Source organism: Halictus rubicundus, chromosome 1, assembly GCF_050948215.1.
Source record: "Halictus rubicundus isolate RS-2024b chromosome 1, iyHalRubi1_principal, whole genome shotgun sequence".
NCBI lineage: Eukaryota > Metazoa > Arthropoda > Insecta > Hymenoptera > Halictidae > Halictus > Halictus rubicundus.
Window position 1 is genome coordinate 17,838,518 of NC_135149.1, and position 17,227 is coordinate 17,855,744.

Consider the following 17,227-nt stretch of genomic DNA (forward strand, 5'->3'; position numbering starts at 1 on the left):
TGCACGACATCTCCGAGGCGCGATTGCTAAAGGAATAAATGAATAACATCGCGGTCCAGCAATTTTGCAAACGGGGATAAGAGAGTCGAATCAATTATTCGGACATCTCGGGACAGTTCTAAATGGTGGAATCGTTTGATTTTTTCGGTTTTCGATGTTTTGTCGATGTCAGAGGCTCAAAGGGCGGTGACAAATGAACCGTCCGTCGGCGTGCGTAATTAATTAACTGGGAAATTCACGGTCCGATTCTGGCCGAAAGAGGCCTCGCATCTAATACAGACGATTCTATCTATGCTCCAAGCAACGGCGGCAAGCAGTCTACGACGCCTAGAAGAGGCTCCTATTTCGAACGATCGTCGTGTCTCGTGGTTGCGTATGCCATTCCGCGCGCAGCTGCGCTAATTTTACTGACAGACACGAACGAACGGCGAGTTGCTCGTTAATTATTCGATTACTGCCCTCCCCCGTGATCCGCGGCTCTGGAGGGTGGTGCCAAAAATATGTGTACGGGGCCGCTCCTCTCCTCTCCTCTCCCCTTCTCTGCTCTCCTCTTCTCTTCACTTCTTGCTTCGAATGCTCAACGGAAATTAAAGGGAGAGAGGGACAATTTCGCTTCGGCTGTCTACCGAGAAACTGCCGCACGAAACTACCCCTATCCGACTTTCGCAATGTTTTATAACACCGACTTCTTCTGAAACGAATTCTTCAGAAATCGGACGATTACCGTCCCCTTGCGATTAAGAGTCAGGAAGCAAATAGGCATTTCATTCTTTCTTCAATCATTTGAAGAAGTTGCACATAGTCGATCCTTTTCAATTGATTAGATTTTTCTTCTGGTTTAAATGGCACCTACTCATTTTACGCGTATATGACAAAATCGCTTTTCAATTTCTTTGTTTGTTTTCTTCATTTCATTTTTGACTCGGAATATTCTGAAATATCACAAAATTACGGATATGTTCTACTGTTCACAAAAATTTGAACAATCCTGTAATACTTTCCACAAGTTACTCGAATTAATATGAAAAAAAAAAAAAATAACTGAATCTCTGAACAATTCTCACCTCTTGCAATTGCCTAAGAGAATGTAGATCTTGCATAAAGCTCTACAGTCTAATCATATTAGCGTTCAAAGAATTGTCCAATGGATAAGTACTCAATGAAACGAATTCTTACGTCTCATAAACAATTGAATTCAATATATTGAAGAAAATAAAATGTGGTTAAACTTTCTGTGACCGGCCTACCCACAAGAGTTGCCAACACGAAATCATCCCTCTTTCGCTGGTCAACCTCGCGGAATAGTTAAGTTCGACGAAAACAATTTAGCATGTCAAAGATCGAAAGAAATTGCAATCGCGCACGATGGCGAGCAAGATAAACAAGGAAATCGCGTTATCAAAACGTAGACGCTCGCGTCTGACGTAGACCGGCGCGGCGTAAGAATTTCTTTGAACGCGTCCGAATACGAGGAAATAATATTTGCAACGCAAACAAGATCAGCGATTCGATTAAACTAAATTAGGTGGGTTCAAAGCACGAAAGGAATATTTTGCTAGCGTGTGTATGTGTGTGTTTGCGTCGGGTGCATACGGCGAATAGTAAACAGGGGGATCGGAGTGTGGGAAACAATGTTTGCACGTGACGGATCAACCAGCGTCGAAAGATCGACGCGTGCAACAGGCGTCCCGGTGTGAAAAGATCGACGCTCGGCCGCTGACAAACAACAGCTTTTATCGGAATGGCAGGTCCGGCCAATGGTAATGCGGTTTTCTTATCGGCTGCGGTACGGATCGAGCCAATGCAGGATCGACGATCGACGATTAAACAAGCTTTTCCGCTGCTGCAACGCCAATGATCGAACCGCGATGGCTGACCGAGAGCTTTTCTTTCGGCGGGCCACAAAAAAGTTCGCTGACTCGATAGGAAATGATCGTGTGCACCGACATCTACAACGCTGCTAACAAATTTCATTAAAATTAAAAAAGGTGGCTGAAAAATCATGTGAGCAGTTAGAGAGTCTATATGTGCATTGAATCTGTTCGCACGATATCAGTTCATTTATTAATGCAATAATTTGCAACGTGACGAGGGACGTTCTCAAATGAAACATGAAATAATTGCTAGGAATGATTATCGATGAAGATTCATCGTAGTAAAAGCGCATGCAGCATCTACTGCAGTTTTGAAGTTCCATATAACAATAGAAATTCTAGTAAAATAGAAATTCCACGTGATTCCAAATCTGCATGTTTTGTTCAGAAAATAGTGAGAAAGATTGGACTCAATATTCCGGCTTTCAAAAATGGGCCCACGAGGCTAGTTCCAGAATGTTTTGGCCATATTTGCGATCGTTGCAAATTATTTTACTGTGTCCGGTACTAGAAGAACTTCCCTTAATCGATGGAATATTATTAAAGCTTCTAGAAAAGCATTTTATTGCATTATTATGGAAGTTTACGAATGTGTCGACGTAAAAGATCTGTTTCTCGCGTCATCCGTGTATCTGGCAGCTCCCTTCAGTCGTAAACAAATGCTAGTAAGACAACGAGCAACACTCTCGTAGAAAGATAGAAAAATCTGTGATAAATTAGCCCGGATAGTTCCCGTGCGTACGTATATGTATGTAAACTGATAACTGCAGCGATAGGGTATTGACCCGTTTGGATTAATTTACGCAACCGAGCAAGAGTAACGCGTAAATTGTGCGTATGCATATGCGTTCCCTCAGATAATTTATCGATCTACGGTTCATGAATTGCGCCTTATTTCCATCGTTCTCACGACAAATAATTGGTTGCGCAAGGTCCCTTGTAGATCCGACGGATCGATGTCCACCATCTACGACCAGTGAACCAGGCGATTTGAGATTATCCTATCTGCGGTCCCCTAGCATAAAAAAATAATAAGTTCCAACCTAAATGAGTAACAAGTATTTTAAACACCGTAACAATTACATCAGGAATTTTTAGTTTAATTATTAAACTGCAGAATGTTGTGTGCCACGTTTATTTTAATTAAATTTCATTTCAATCTGATTAAATTTCAGATTGTCCTACCAACGTCTTAGGAGATTCAGAAATATTGTCTTTTATTTTTGTAAACATGTTCCAAAAGAGTACCATTGGATTATATTTAGGGCCATTAAAATTTATCCACATCAAAAGAATAAAAAGCTGTGTTACAATTTAACAAGTTGTATCATTTTATGAAAATATTTGTAGCCTACAATTGTCCTGATATTTTGAAATTTTAGCGAAACAGTAGCGGATATTGTGTAGAATTGGTTTAGACTGGGATAATATGAATGCAGTTTAGTAAAATGATGGATAAATTAACAGAACACGGTTCGCTTGCATAATTCTTGCTTTATGAAGTCTGTTTACAGTATTGTACATTATTCGTTCACATTTTCAATGTAATGGATCCGTAACAGTGAAACAATAGCCACTCGTCCGACTCGTGTATACGCAAATGAGGAATATCTTAACAATGTTTCGTAAGTAGACAGTACCGTTGATTCTCATCGGGATCGATTCAATTTCGTGTAGAAAATATTGCTCATCGGAAAATCATCGAATAGAAAAGATTTTACAACAGCGAACAATATTCGTGGAAGACGCTTCTCGCTCGAATCAAAAAGATTGCTTAGTGTATATATCTCCCTGTTCGTAGTTTTGCGTAAAAAACATGTACAAAAATAAGGACTAAATATAAGTACAAATATAAAGCATCGATTCTTTAAAAAATTTGACTTTCAACTGGAGAAAAATGATTCGTAACAGTCCAGGGATTATTGACAAACACCAAGATTCTTCGAAAGTTACTGCAAAATTACGAATCGCTATGAACAAAATAATGTGCTACGCGATATATTCTGTTTCAACAGGAAGAACAGTTTATCGCAATCTGTGCAACAACGAGTGTCTGACATTTATTGTGTAGTCGCGTTGCGTTCACGCTTATAAAAGAAACGGATGTTTATAAAATCGAATACCAGATTCGAATAAAAGTACGGCAATATATCAAACAATAAAAAATAGATTCAATCGTGCATAGAAGAGCCAATCGGTTTTGTACGCTGTTTCGCAACTATTGATAAAGCCTCTAGTTAACTATCTATTTTTTTTTCTAGGTTTCGAACTTTTCCTTTCACTATGCATTAAAAGTCATGCATTACATTACGACTTTCAGCAATACTGTTAAAACAATGTATAATATTACAATGGTAGTAAATGATACGTAACTTATTCGTTGTCATGAAAAAAAGAGTATAGCGATGTGCGTATCACGAAACTGGAAATGATCGTCCAAAATTCATGTTTAATTTGAAATTTCCAGAAAAATAAAAAATATCTTTCACGTAACGATCACGATGAAATGAGTCAATTTTTTGTTCACAGAACTGCTGTTTCATAATTTGCACACCATTACACGTCTACGCAATAAAATAAAAATTTTGATCGACTCAAAACTCGCGGATAGAAAGATTCTTATACACTCCATTAAATTATGCGCTCGTGTGGACTTGGAACGATCCACGGAAATAAAGTATTTGCTCAAGTATACAACATCGAATAGTAATCAGATCTCTAAGTTTGTATGTACAAACGTTTCACATTTTTGGCAACAAATTCTATATTAATGAGTAACTACTTACAGAATCGTCTTTAATCTATTTTGGTAATTCAATAGGTTCTGCTTTATAGCTATTTAGAAATGTAACGTCTAGATCAACTACATAAACTCTATGTATCAATAATGTCATAGTTCGATACTAATTACGCAATATCGTGTCGCTACGATTATTGGATTGTTGCACGTAAAATACTCTTTTTCTTAAGTCAGTTCATAAACACACATTAAAAATTTATTATACACGATCACATTGATTTTTCCTACTTCTTTGTAATGTATTATACTAGGCCATTTAGAATTCTACACTTGTGCGACTAATTTGATTATTTTTCCTATCAAGACATTTCATATTAAAAACGAAGTCGAAATTCTACGGAATTTGCTATTGAACGGTTTATTTGTCGCGTTCAGCACATTCAGATTTGGCGTAAATGCATAAAACACCTGCAGTCTATTTATTACAGTGCAAAAGCTTCACGTGCACCAACCCAACGGAAAAATAGAACTCAAACAATTAATTTTAGTGCCAGCCGTATATACACTACTGGATAATATTAAGTATATAAAAAAGAGATATACGTATAAAATTGTTGTTCTTCCAAAGACATCTTGCTAGACCATACTATCATGTTGAAAACGTGTCGGTTAAATAGTAAAACTTCTCGTATTAACAGAGTTAACGCTATTTTGTCACGTTCTTCTCGTATCACATAAACGTTGTACAAGTACCCGCTAATAATAGTCTACGTTCTTTCGCACGTGCAAAACTTCCCGAGTCTCAAAATTCCGTTGTATCGTGGAAGGGATATTTCTTTGAAATATAAAATCTCACATCTCGTTTTACTTCCTGCAAATTTAGGAGGAGTACAGGGGGAAGAAGGAAGAGACATCCTCAATCCGAACAGTTTATCACTGGATACCATTATACCATGAGTAAGCAAAATATAATTTACATATTCCCTTGTATTTTTGACAGAGAATCTTGAAAGTCTCTTGGTTCGTTCGAATGCAAATACAAAAAGGGAAATCAGTGAGATATAAAATTACATTTTTGTCGCGCAGAGATCGATCAGTGCAGAGAGACTTTCCGTTTCAATTTCCGGTTCTCTATCTCTCTTTGCCTCGATTACTATACCGTGGAACTTCACAGTCCCATATTCCTGTATGCTCACCTCGTTAATCAACTTTGTTACCCTGCAAGGAACTGAAAGACGACATTCTCGATGCGCTCCTCTCCTTCTTCTCTTTGCGTTGTAGCAAGCTCTTTACATTCTGCAAATAAGACTTGCATGTTCTTAAACCTCATTCGGGTGGCTGCGCCGCGTGATTACTTTCATTTCGTCGTTGTAATCGTTCAGGGTGAGAGCATGCCAATTGGCTGAAATCCCGAACTACGTCGTTAAACGTCTCGTCACCGCTGATACCGATTTCAGAATTTTTCATCTCCTCGTTCAGGAGACCGAGACGTAATCTGAAATCGAAAATCAATTTTGTCACCAAGTTCAATCACTCCTACATTTTTACTATGAGTATTTAAACAGTCTGTACACTTACAGTGTAACAATGTCTGCATTAGCTTCCTTAACAGCTAGTGACAGAGGTTTCACACCGCTTTCATCTTCGATGTGCTGGTTTGCACGATGCTTCAGAAGTAAACAAACTTGGGCAGTATGACCTATAAAATCGCAACGCAAAAATAGATTAATTTAGTACAAACGCAAATTATGTATTATTTGTAATTTTATTGTTTCGCGTACCTAGCTCGGTAGCCAAATATAGTGCAGTTTTTCCATCAGTATCCTGGCAATTTATGCGGGCACCATTCAAAATGAGATATTCGCAAGACATCACAGATCCCTAAAATCAAATACAAATATAGTTAAAGCAGCTAAAAATTCATTAATTTCTTCAATTCTCTATTACTACAGGTGTGCGAGAGCCCGATGGTCGGGAAGACATCGGGTCGAGACGAGTCGAGTTCTCGAAAATTTTGGGATTCTCGAATATATCGGGATTTCCGAAAATACAGTGAATTCTCATTACGAGTCAGTGCCAATCTTACAATTTGGAGTCAGTGGAACTACCCACACCACCGCGGTGAGGGGCCGAAGCTCGAGAGCCGTCTCTCGAGCTACGTGCAACATTGTATCGGAGAAAGACATTTTCTCAGTCTTCGTGTCACTATCGCTTAGTAGTCATAGGCTTTTATGACTTGTAGACGGATATGACTCTTAGGTTTCCAGCATGCCCTGTGTATTTCAAATGTGAAGCTCGGCGACAACCTCAGATTTCGTCTAAGAGTCAGTCACCAGACCGGCGCAACTGACTCGTAACGAGAATTCACTGTAATCCCGAAAACTGTCGAGAATCTGAATATGCTCGGGAATCCCGAAATTTTCAAGAACCCGCCGTCGGTTGAATAAAAATGCAAAATAAAAATGTGGAAAAAATCATGGAAGGGTTTCTCGTGAAGAAACCCATACGCGAGGAACGCGTGATGGGTGATGCTTACGCTTATAATGGCCTGATGCAGAGCGTTGCGTCCTTTATCATTGACATTTGACCAGGACTTATCAGCACCAGTCGCAAAAGCTGCGCACATCACAGGCAGATTGTGTGCAGTCGCGGCTTTGTAGAGCAGCATGTCGGGATGCAAATTCTCGATATCCTCTTCATCGGTGAACTCTTCGTCCTCGCCGACAGTGGAGTCCTGATCCGAACTTAACTCTAAGCTATTATCGATCGATGGCTTTGGTAGATCGCACCCGAACATCAGTACGTCCGACTCTATCCTCTTTGTACACTGCTTCTCGGTCCCGACATCCTTATTCTCTATGACGTCTTTGACGTCGGAAATTTCCGCGGTTAAGGACACTTCACTTTTCAAGGATAAACTATTCTCCGAGTTGGATGTCGTATTGTCTGCTACCTCCGAGGAATCGAGCTTAGGCTCGTTCTCGACGCTCGACTCTGTATTGCTATCGACAGTTTTCACAACGGTTTCTCTTATCTCGCTGCGGGGTCGCGCTAGAAGCTTTCCGTGCAGGGTAGACTCGTTCTTCAGATCTAGATTCATACTATCATCAGAGCTTAAGGAACTTCGTTCAATCTTCTTCGCCTTGTCCATGGAACTCAAGCTCTCTATCGACGTGTGCTTGCTGTCGTCTGAACTCGTCGAGTACTGGCCTTCTTTCACCGAAGCCAGCGTTGTTGTCTTGTCCATGTTGCCAATCTTGTCGCAGCTTCGCGGTCTGCGACGCAGCTTGCGGACGCTCCATTTCCTGAAGTGCATCTTGTCCTGAGTCGTATTCAGTCCGGACGAAATCATGTTGCTGAACGGCTTCACAAATTTACGGTCCACGTACTTCGCTCTTATCCATGCTTCACGAATGTTGCTGTTAACAATGACAGAAAACAGATTTGAATTTAGATTTACAACTGCTCTACCATTTACCATAATTGCTACATACCCAGCACACTTTGGCGTGGCTCTAACCATGTCGGGAGGAATCGGCAGGGCTTCGTAGATATTGTTCACCACCGTATTCCCGAGCTCTGCCATCACTTTTAATACCTCCGGCACCCAATCATCTAATGTGAGGGAACGCACTTTGCTGTAGTGGACACCTAAACTTCTATGCACTCCAGAACACTCTGAAAAAATTAAAGAATACTTTAATAATGATAAGCACTCTATGGGTACCCGTTAGAAAGGCTCTAGATGATCTGCTTAATTAAAAGTAGAGTGAGTCACTTAATACGTGACGATTTGTAAATTACTTGTATCAAGGAGGGTCACGTGATACAATAATTCACAGTAAATTGCTAGTCATTGTCAGTAATTTACGCGTCATTTTAAATAGTCACATTAGTGACTCCTGCATTTTAAGCATTGTAAAATTGACTCGCCTATGCACAATGTGATTCCAAGGTTGATACTGGCCCACCTCGGATTAGCACCGCCACAATCACAGCAGATATCGTTTCCAGGAATCTTCAGGATTTGTTCCCAGATCCTGCGACGAATAATAAGCATTGTAAATTGTCTATTCTATATGTGTTCTATCGAGTGCAATAGAGAGGTGCAGTTTCTATTACCATGTTTTAGGTTTTGACTGTCTACTCGATCCCCTAATATTCTGTAATTGTAATTCTCTTTGAATAGCAGCACCAATTGCTTGCTGCACGGCAGTTACCCATGCTAAATACGCTTCCTCGCTGTCCGCTTGCAAAATATGACTTCTGCAAATTATTTTCAGTTTTAAATAGAGAAAACGTGAACGCATATGTTCAAGACTATGAAAGGTGTGTTACTTTGCAGGACTCAGCACCCCGAAGCAGTTTCTTCTATCACAGTCTACCACTGGTTTTACAGTACACAGACGAAGATCTTCCTCCATGACTGTATAGTCACTGTCACCAGTCCTTTTTCTGTACACGAGCTGTTGGTCTTTCAAGCAGAACCATCTCCTGTTCCACGTTTTGAATGCATTGGTGGTACGTTTGAACAGGTAGCCTTCCATTCTAGGATTACCGGTTGCTAGAGAGGGTATTAAGTCTCTGTTCGTAACATAAATATGTCGGTTTTCCATTTCTTTCTCGAGCTTGACCGAGTCGGCTCTCATTTTAATTAAGTCCTCTCCAAGATCTTTCAAAAATGGATCCAAGTCTTGCGCCAGATCGCTACCTTGGTGATAGAACGTGATACAGGCGTTCATGTAATTAAGTAATGTGCCCAGTATCTCGTGCCGCTTGCGTGCCTGTATCATCGTCAACGAATGAATGTAGTCTAGAGCTGTGTGCCGGAAGCATGATCGGGTGGCTGATAAAATATTGGAAGTTTCTTCGTACTCCGCAGGCCTACTCTTTGGGACTTGCGAGTTTTTGTTTAAAGCTATGTCCAAGTCGGTGGAGATTTTCTCAAAGTAGTGACGCGACTCTTTCACCCTTTTGATGTCACTGTTAAAATATGAAAAATATTACACCTACACCCGAATAATAAATTTAACATCTAGTAATTTAACATCGATTAAGGTATACGTTCTGAACCGATCTTACCTTTTTATAAATGAATTAAGATCCTTAATTACAGTCCTAGATGCTTGATCTAATAAAATAGTATGAAACTTGTTCATTTCTTGTAAAGCATGGATTAATTTGTTTAGGAAGGCCATTATCTCGGAATCATCGTTAAAGTAGAGTGATAACTCCCAGAGACTATTGGAGAATTGACTATAAAAAAATATGGTTATTAAAAATAGTATAAAAAAAAATTAACAATGAATTTTACAGAGTGACCTACATAACTTGATTGTTTCAGATATCTCTCTTGTTTTTGAGGATACAAAAAAATGTCTGAGGAAAACTTGACTTGGTCTGAAGGCACAAACATTATGTTAACGAAAATTCTTTCTCAAGGTCGTACTTTCCGAGATTTCAAGGACATCGATATTTTTCCAAACGTGTCTAAATATTTTTATCGTCGTTGCGTAATAATGAAGATTACGATTAATTCAGTGACCTATGACATCATGACATTCACGTAACCTCTAGTATGAAAAGTTCAAAATTAATGTGGAGTAAGTTTAGGTAACAAATAGACAATATACTGCATATGTTGCACTTGTAACTTACATATAATAACTGCAAAAAGTGTGCATAACAACAATACATAGCCACTGTCCAGTGAATAATTAATTGTTTGTCTATAAAATTAATTTCTTAGATTTTTTATACTTAAGGTCTCGCCAAAGTCAAGGTATTGTAGGTCACTGACCTGGTTTTGATTTTGACTATTACATAATGATGATAAAAATATATAATTCTATTTAAAATTCATTGATGCCCTTGAAATATATTATATTTTATATAATAATAATAGTATTATTAATAATTAGAAAAATATCTAAGATACTATCTTCACTTGGAGCACCCTGTATATGCCAACACATTGAATATATTTTAAAACAGTTTAAAAAACATATGAATATTCAGAATTCATGATTAGTTAAGAAAAACTGAATGAATGTTTTCCATATTCCAAGAATTGCAAGCAGTATCACTCGTCAGTGTGTAGAACAGAGGCCATAAGTATGAGTCACACCTAACAGAGGCAGTAATTCATACATGTTTCCTTATTTCCTCTATTGCTCAGAATCTCCCCTCCCCCATTGCATACAAAGCAAAGCCATTTGAAACAATTAACATATTTTTTCAGTTGCCTAGTTCGTTGAACCAATTGAACCATCTGTTTAAATTAATTTTAAATTCCAACCATTTTTTTAGCTTACCTTTGCTGTCCTATAAAAAGTTTCCCAGTGTCAATCATTTGGCTACAATTTTTCAATACCTACAAAAAAATGCAAAATTGACAAAGGTGACAATTTAAGTATAAAATTTAGGCAGGGTTGGACAGAATATTTAATGAACGATTAACGAGAAGTAGTTTTAATCAGCGATTAATATTTAACTATCAATAATTAAAAACTAATTTCCTCTAATGATTCCATCAATCTTGATTTTGATAATTATTTCTTCGACGCCGTTGAGATTAATTAATTGATCAAAGGAAACGTTTCGATCAATTAATACCCAACCCAGCCCGCAGAGAAATATATCGATAAATTTGATAAGCGTTGCGTAGAAAGACAGGGCAACCTGTTTGCAGCTGTACCTTGTCTAGCTTTTGTTCTAGTAGATCAACGTTCGTCTCCACTTCCTCGATGCACGATCTGTAGGAAGAAAGGGTGCAGGTATTAAAAACATAAGTTCTGAGCCGTCGATTCACAAAGGAATGTGGTGCATTCAACAAGCTCGATCATAGTAAACAAGTTGTGCATAGCGCGACGGAATAAAACGACTGCTACACGTCGGTGTTAGAGAGAGCTCGAGAGTTAAACCAATTCTCACCGAAACTTTGGCGTGTCTCGCAAACATTCCTCGAACTCAATTAAAGGCTTCATCTTATACTATCCGTTTCCGCGGAATTTTCAAGCGCAATCTCGTCCGACGAACTGCAATCTTGAAATATTTCCGTTCACTGTTTCCCATCAAACGGCACGATCATTTAGAAATACCATTAACATAAACCGTTCGCATTCGCGCACGAACACACATTCCCCTCTCTTCTGTCAAACATGAAACAGACTCAACCCATTGAAGTTGTTCCTTTTAACACATTCAGGAACTACAGACTATGCCAGAAACGAAACTACTATCAAAATTCTTGTTGTTCGTGTCTCTAAATTGCGTAAGCTTGACAATCTACATGCAGGCAGCATTGTTATTTCATTAATTTAATATTTTCATCCGTTTCTCCGAATCAGTGAATAAAAAAGGAAAAAGAGATTAGAATAACTTCGAAGTCTTATAAAAGGAGGATCCTGCAAAGCTTTCTCACATGATAATAAATACAATAAATATTTCGGAGATTTTATTTAACCGAGACACCTCGTATATAGTTCCAATTTGCGTACGCATGCGTCTGGAGTTGCATATCCATAAACGCCCGAGTTCGTCTCTAGAATGCACTGATGCATGGTGCATTTCAGTACCGGCAACATTCGCCTAACGTTGGGCGAGAACTTCACAAAGAACTGCGAAGAATCGTATCGATTCAGGGAAAATACATTTTTGGCTCCAAGTGTATTCTTTCAACAATGTTCTCGCATTATGCTTTGCTGATATTCCCTGTTTTTTTCTACGAGGATCAGTAAACCATACCCATAAGGGTATCATTTCTTTCTTGTGGTAGAACTTACACCATTGTATTCACATAGTTGCGCACACCTGAAGGCATATTCAATAGAAAAAGCTATTTCATATTTGTAAACATCGAACGGAGTAAGTTGCAATTATATAATAATAAATTTACGCAATAAATCGCATTCATCGAACATTACTTGCTACTCTGCTGTTCGTTGTGTTCCTATTTCGTCTAGTCATTTTGCTAACCTATCTATAGTGATTTAAAGAGAAGGATATCCCCTAGTGTCCTACTGATTTTTTGAGTTTCTGCACGATATTAAACGGTTAACCTGTAAAACATGTAATATTAAAATTTAATAACTGTTTTTTAATAAATAATCGATGAGACATTAAGAAAAATCAGTCTTATCATTGGGTACCTTCTCTCATATGTTTGTTTCATATTATAATAAATTATTATTTCCCTCGATAATTGGATGGTCAGTTCTTAGTCAGAGCTCTTTTTATTAGTTTGTCTCTATTCGATAGGACCAAAATGACGGGCGGTACAACCACTGAAAAGTCTGCTAACAACCCCTTAGAGCAATTTGTATTGCTTGCAAAAACTGCAAAGGGGGCAGCTGCCATAGAACTAATAAAGCAAGCTGTAGAAACGCCAGGTGTTCATGTATTCGGGGAATTGTTAGATATGCCCAATATCAAAGAGCTAGAGACTGGGCCCTACGTTCAATATTGGAACACATTGAACTTATTCGCTTACGGTACCTACAAAGAATACTTAGAAAACAAAGACAAGGTTCTGGAGCTAACTCCCACGCAGAAAAAGAAGCTGCAGCACTTAACTATCGTAACGTTAGCCACAAAGTCCAGATGTATACCATACTCCGTGCTCCTCGAGGAGCTAGATATAAAGAATGTTAGAGACTTAGAGGATTTAATAATTGAAGCAATTTATGCCGACATCATACACGGCAAGCTAGATCAAAAGAATTCACAGTTAGAGGTAGATTATGCGGGTTTGGGACGAGATGTTAGACCAGCCGATACAAATGTAGTGGCTGAAACATTAGCTGCTTGGGGTCAGGCTTGCGACACAGTGTTGGCATGTATCGAAGATCAAGTTACTAGAGCTAATTTGGAGAAGCAGAAAGCAACTAGTCACAAAGAAGGAATACAGAGAGATGTAAGTATTTTGTGGATGTGGATGTAGAGGAATGTGGATGTAGAGGAATGTGGTTGCGTTTTTCTTATGGATTTGTAATTGTTCGATAGATTGCCAATATAAAGAAGAAGATAGGGCAAATCATTGCGAGCGGAGTGCAGGAGGCTGATATGCCAGGAGGTAGTTCCGGGGCAGGGGGAAGCGAATCTAGTAGAGAAGCCTTATCGATTCCTCCAGATTTAAAGAAGAAGCAAATAAAGATCAAAGGTATGAAAAGCAGTGGTAAGTACTGGAAGACATAAATTCAGTTATCTTCTATCCCCATGAAATGTATCCTACCAACAACAGGATACCCAATATACCTCGCATTATTCACACTCATTGATACTTAAAATCCTTGCAGTTCTAAATTAATGTAAATCGCGATTGATAATGGTTAACATAATCGAGGAGTACCACTGCTAATGCAAGGGAAATGTTTTCATTTTGAAAGAAATGAATCCTGTATATAAAGTTAATGTACCACAGAATTATAGATCACTGTTGTCTTTGCTTCATCGTTTTGTTACATGGAATCTACAAATTTTTTTAACATGATATCGTTTTGTGTTGTGTGTTAAAGATAAATGAAGAAGGAGATGATATAGGATGATGATCCAGTGATACATATTGATTTTTATTGGAGATCTCATTCTTCGTGTGCTGCTTTTGAGTGAGAACATTTCTCGTTATTTGACCAATCACGAATTCCAAGAAAAGAGTGTCGTAAAAAATCTTTATTCTTCTTTTTTACCTTCCTTTCGCGTAGAATAGTCTTTCATCGTTAGGGAGTAGCCAAAGAAATAAAAGAATTTGTAAGAATCCTCAAATCTGGGTAAATTCGGTTTCGAATGAGTCTTTGCTCAAATATTCATAGGAATAGAAATTTCTTCAAATACTGCCCTACTCTAATTAATCTTCGAGTGCACGAAGATGACTTGATAGATTGGGTTCTTAGGGAAAACAGAGTCGCAAACCTGCATTTGTGCATAATATTTGATTTCCAATCGGTATCAAAAGCCATACTGTTTCTGGTCTCAAAATTATCTTTCATTTTGGAGTGCACGACTGCACAAAGTGTATAATACTCAATAATATATTAAAGAAATCTTAGAAACAAAGTAAACGTATAATAATTCTCGGAGTTGTATCGAATTTTTTGTAATAACAGAATGTTGCAACAAAGAGAATCTCACAAAAATCCAGTACCAACGCAAAACCAGTTGAATTTCGACTGCCAACGTATTCTAGTCAAACAATTTTTCTTTAAAAGTTTTCTTTTAATTCTTTTACGATTAGATAAAATTTAGTACACATCTTGGGCGACCGGTTCATTCGAGATACCCTGTATTACATTCGGCAACTGCATACACTCGCGTCTAAAAGAGTATCGATCCTTTCTTCGGCGTTTGCGTCGAGCCGTTCCTTCTTCCATTCTCTTTTTCTAAAGAAACCGATATATTTAGCCGCGAGAGAGTGGGAGAATAAAATGTTACTAGTCAGATCGAGGAAAAGGATTAGAGGTAAAAAAGAAAGGAAAGGAAGGTTGTATGCTTAGGGGAGCGTAACGGTATACGAACGATGTCGTTGCTTAGCGAACGAAAAATGTCAAGTCGAACTTCAAGGCGTTGTAATTGCTAATGGAATAAACAAATAATTTATTTTAGCGAGGTCTTTTCTATTCTTCCGCACCCTTGAACGCCTCTCCTTGTTTCTGCGAGCCGGGACACCTGTTGATAGAATTAACTAGGTTTATAGCCACTTCTGTTAGCACTGGATACAGTAGTCGTCAAGTCTCTCTTTGAAATTTCGCTTTGAAATAATGTACATTCGAAGCTAGTTCCATTTTTTAACCCTGTTCTAGCCATGTGGATTGTAATCAACCCTAGTAGACCTCGTTCAAGTAAATCCATTTTTATTGAAATTATATTTATCTTAATATTTAAATTGTTTTTCACGGTGAAGACACTTGCTCGATAAGGTGAAAATGTGTTACTAAAATTGAAAGAATTTAAAAAATGGGGTGAGTGAAACAGTACTTCAGTAGTTAAAGATTAATAAGCACTTGTGATAATCATCCAAATGTGTCCATTACATCTGTACAAAAATTCAAATCTTCCAAATGGAGAAATTAATGAAAAATGCGACAATATCTCGTTGAGTTTGCTTTGAACAAAAACGTAGAATTTTTACTAAATCGAGTTATTTTAACATGAAATTATTAGGTAGATAGTTGACTGATTACGTATATCCTCAGTCCCACGAATGTTTTATTGGCACGCTAATCATAAATGATATTGCCTAATCGGGATTTTCAGGATCCACTAACCCGGTAAAGCACCATGAGCTGAACGATGAGCCAAAATGAGAAGTTCACCTGTCCAGGTGAAACCTTGTGGCGAATCAGCAATTTGGTCGGATCATTCTGTCTTTGTCTCTGTCTGGCACGATGATGATGATGATGATGATGATGATAATGAGCGGCGCATCGTTCTCTCTGTATTTTTTTGTACTTTTTGAGAAATAAAATTCATCCTGAAACATGTCTCACGCTTATTGTAGAAGATGCACGATGCACGATGCACGAATAAGAACGATGGAGATGATCTATAGCAGGGTATCTTTCCTTTGTCTCTTCAGCGGAATCATCGAGGAATCAGACTGACTAATTAAAGCGTTAACTAACAAGTCCAGATGAATTGTAATCGCTGCAATACGTTCTAATAACGAAAAGCAATTTCTTTTACAGTAACCTCTCGCAGTATTGGCAGCATCAGCGACCTAAATCGTGTCTGCTATTTTTTATAAACACGTTGCTGGTTCCGATGATGTGAGTGCAAAGAGAGAATACTGTATAAGTTGATTATAATGCAATTTTGTTTATTTTGCAGCATTCTTTAGTCGTTAAAAAATTTTAATACACGCAATCAATCACCTCAGAAAGTAAAAATGAAACCAGAACGTATTGGAGGTCCAATTAGACTAAACATACAGTTAAGTCTTTATTATACTATAATCAGTTTCGTATTTTATTGTGTTTTACAATGTAAATGAATAAAGTATATAAACTACGAAGTTTCCATTTAGTATGTAATATTTAAACGGCGCATTATATACATTTGTAGCATATACCATGTATAACAGAATGTTTAATAAAAGTTAATGACGGTTTTTAGTTTATTGGAAACCTTATGTCATCTTGGCGGAGTAAATTGATTTGTTCAGTCTCTAAAATCCACGAAAATCCATATTTTACATAAACATTTAATCTAGTAGTGCTCTTGATAAAATAAAAATTACTAAAATAATTTTCTTGATTATTCCATAGAACGTTTATTATTTTATTATTTTTTAGTGACCCAATTGGGTCATTCCACGAGAAATCGGACACTTTTTGGAGTAATGTTTCGGATTTTGTTCAAATTTTTGGAAAGGATATTTCTATATCTTAAAAATTGTTGATTTTACAGACGTGCGAAAAAACGCGTCACCTTTTTTCATTAAATTATAAGATTAGAACTAACAAACCGATGAAAATGAGTTTTTAGGAGCTCATAGTGAAAACATAAGAGTATCTACAAAAAATACTCTCTTTTGAAAAAAATTTTTTTTCAGCATTTATTTTGCAATTGTACCAAACAAATGCAATGTTTTCATAGCAGGTACCTTTTCAAAAATTTG

At 37.8% G+C, this 17,227-nt stretch overlaps 2 protein-coding genes across 6 annotated transcripts; one reads left to right on the top strand and one right to left on the bottom strand.

Annotated features, from left to right (window-relative positions):
- Window positions 1-3,348: 3,348 nt before the first annotated feature.
- Cenb1a (Centaurin beta 1A) lies at window positions 3,349-11,786 on the bottom strand. The gene is made up of 12 exons (XM_076791255.1): window positions 11,548-11,786; window positions 11,312-11,369; window positions 10,929-10,987; window positions 9,697-9,870; window positions 8,953-9,597; window positions 8,737-8,880; window positions 8,548-8,654; window positions 8,109-8,292; window positions 7,151-8,033; window positions 6,396-6,495; window positions 6,193-6,313; window positions 3,349-6,109 (listed from the first exon to the last, which is right to left on the bottom strand). The coding sequence occupies exons 1-12, from the start codon at window positions 11,598-11,600 to the stop codon at window positions 5,941-5,943; spliced, it is 2,697 nt and encodes an 898-aa protein (XP_076647370.1). The 5' UTR covers window positions 11,601-11,786; the 3' UTR covers window positions 3,349-5,940.
- A 388-nt stretch (window positions 11,787-12,174) lies between these two features.
- Window positions 12,175-16,091, top strand: Csn7 (COP9 signalosome subunit 7). Of its 5 annotated transcripts, none has more exons than XM_076791303.1 (4): window positions 12,175-12,480; window positions 12,874-13,528; window positions 13,618-13,774; window positions 14,130-15,086. In XM_076791303.1, exons 2-4 carry the CDS (start codon window positions 12,881-12,883, stop codon window positions 14,135-14,137), a joined length of 813 nt encoding a protein of 270 aa, XP_076647418.1. In that variant the 5' UTR covers window positions 12,175-12,480; window positions 12,874-12,880; the 3' UTR covers window positions 14,138-15,086. The 5 variants fall into 5 exon arrangements, with proteins under 5 accessions (XP_076647418.1, XP_076647409.1, XP_076647401.1 ...); XM_076791294.1 differs by lacking the exon at window positions 14,130-15,086 and adding an exon at window positions 13,911-14,119; XM_076791286.1 differs by lacking the exon at window positions 14,130-15,086 and adding an exon at window positions 13,911-14,118 and having other exon boundaries at window positions 13,618-13,789.
- The last annotated feature ends 1,136 nt before the right edge of the window (window positions 16,092-17,227 follow it).

Bases quoted from the DNA above. Each gene is read 5' to 3' on its own strand.
- Cenb1a (XM_076791255.1), bottom strand. From the start codon at position 11,600: ATGAAGCCTTTAATTGAGTTCGAGGAATGTTTGCGAGACACGCCAAAG. The intron at 10,988-11,311 runs GTACAGCTGCAA...ATTTTTTTGTAG, and splicing joins TAGAACAAAAGCTAGACAAG to GTATTGAAAAATTGTAGCCA. The intron at 8,881-8,952 runs GTAACACACCTT...AATAATTTGCAG, and splicing joins GGGGTGCTGAGTCCTGCAAA to AAGTCATATTTTGCAAGCGG.
- Csn7 (XM_076791269.1), top strand. From the start codon at position 12,881: ATGACGGGCGGTACAACCACTGAAAAGTCTGCTAACAACCCCTTAGAG. The intron at 13,529-13,617 runs GTAAGTATTTTG...ATTGTTCGATAG, and splicing joins AAGAAGGAATACAGAGAGAT to ATTGCCAATATAAAGAAGAA. The intron at 13,790-15,864 runs GTAAGTACTGGA...CGGGATTTTCAG, and splicing joins CAAAGGTATGAAAAGCAGTG to GATCCACTAACCCGGTAAAG.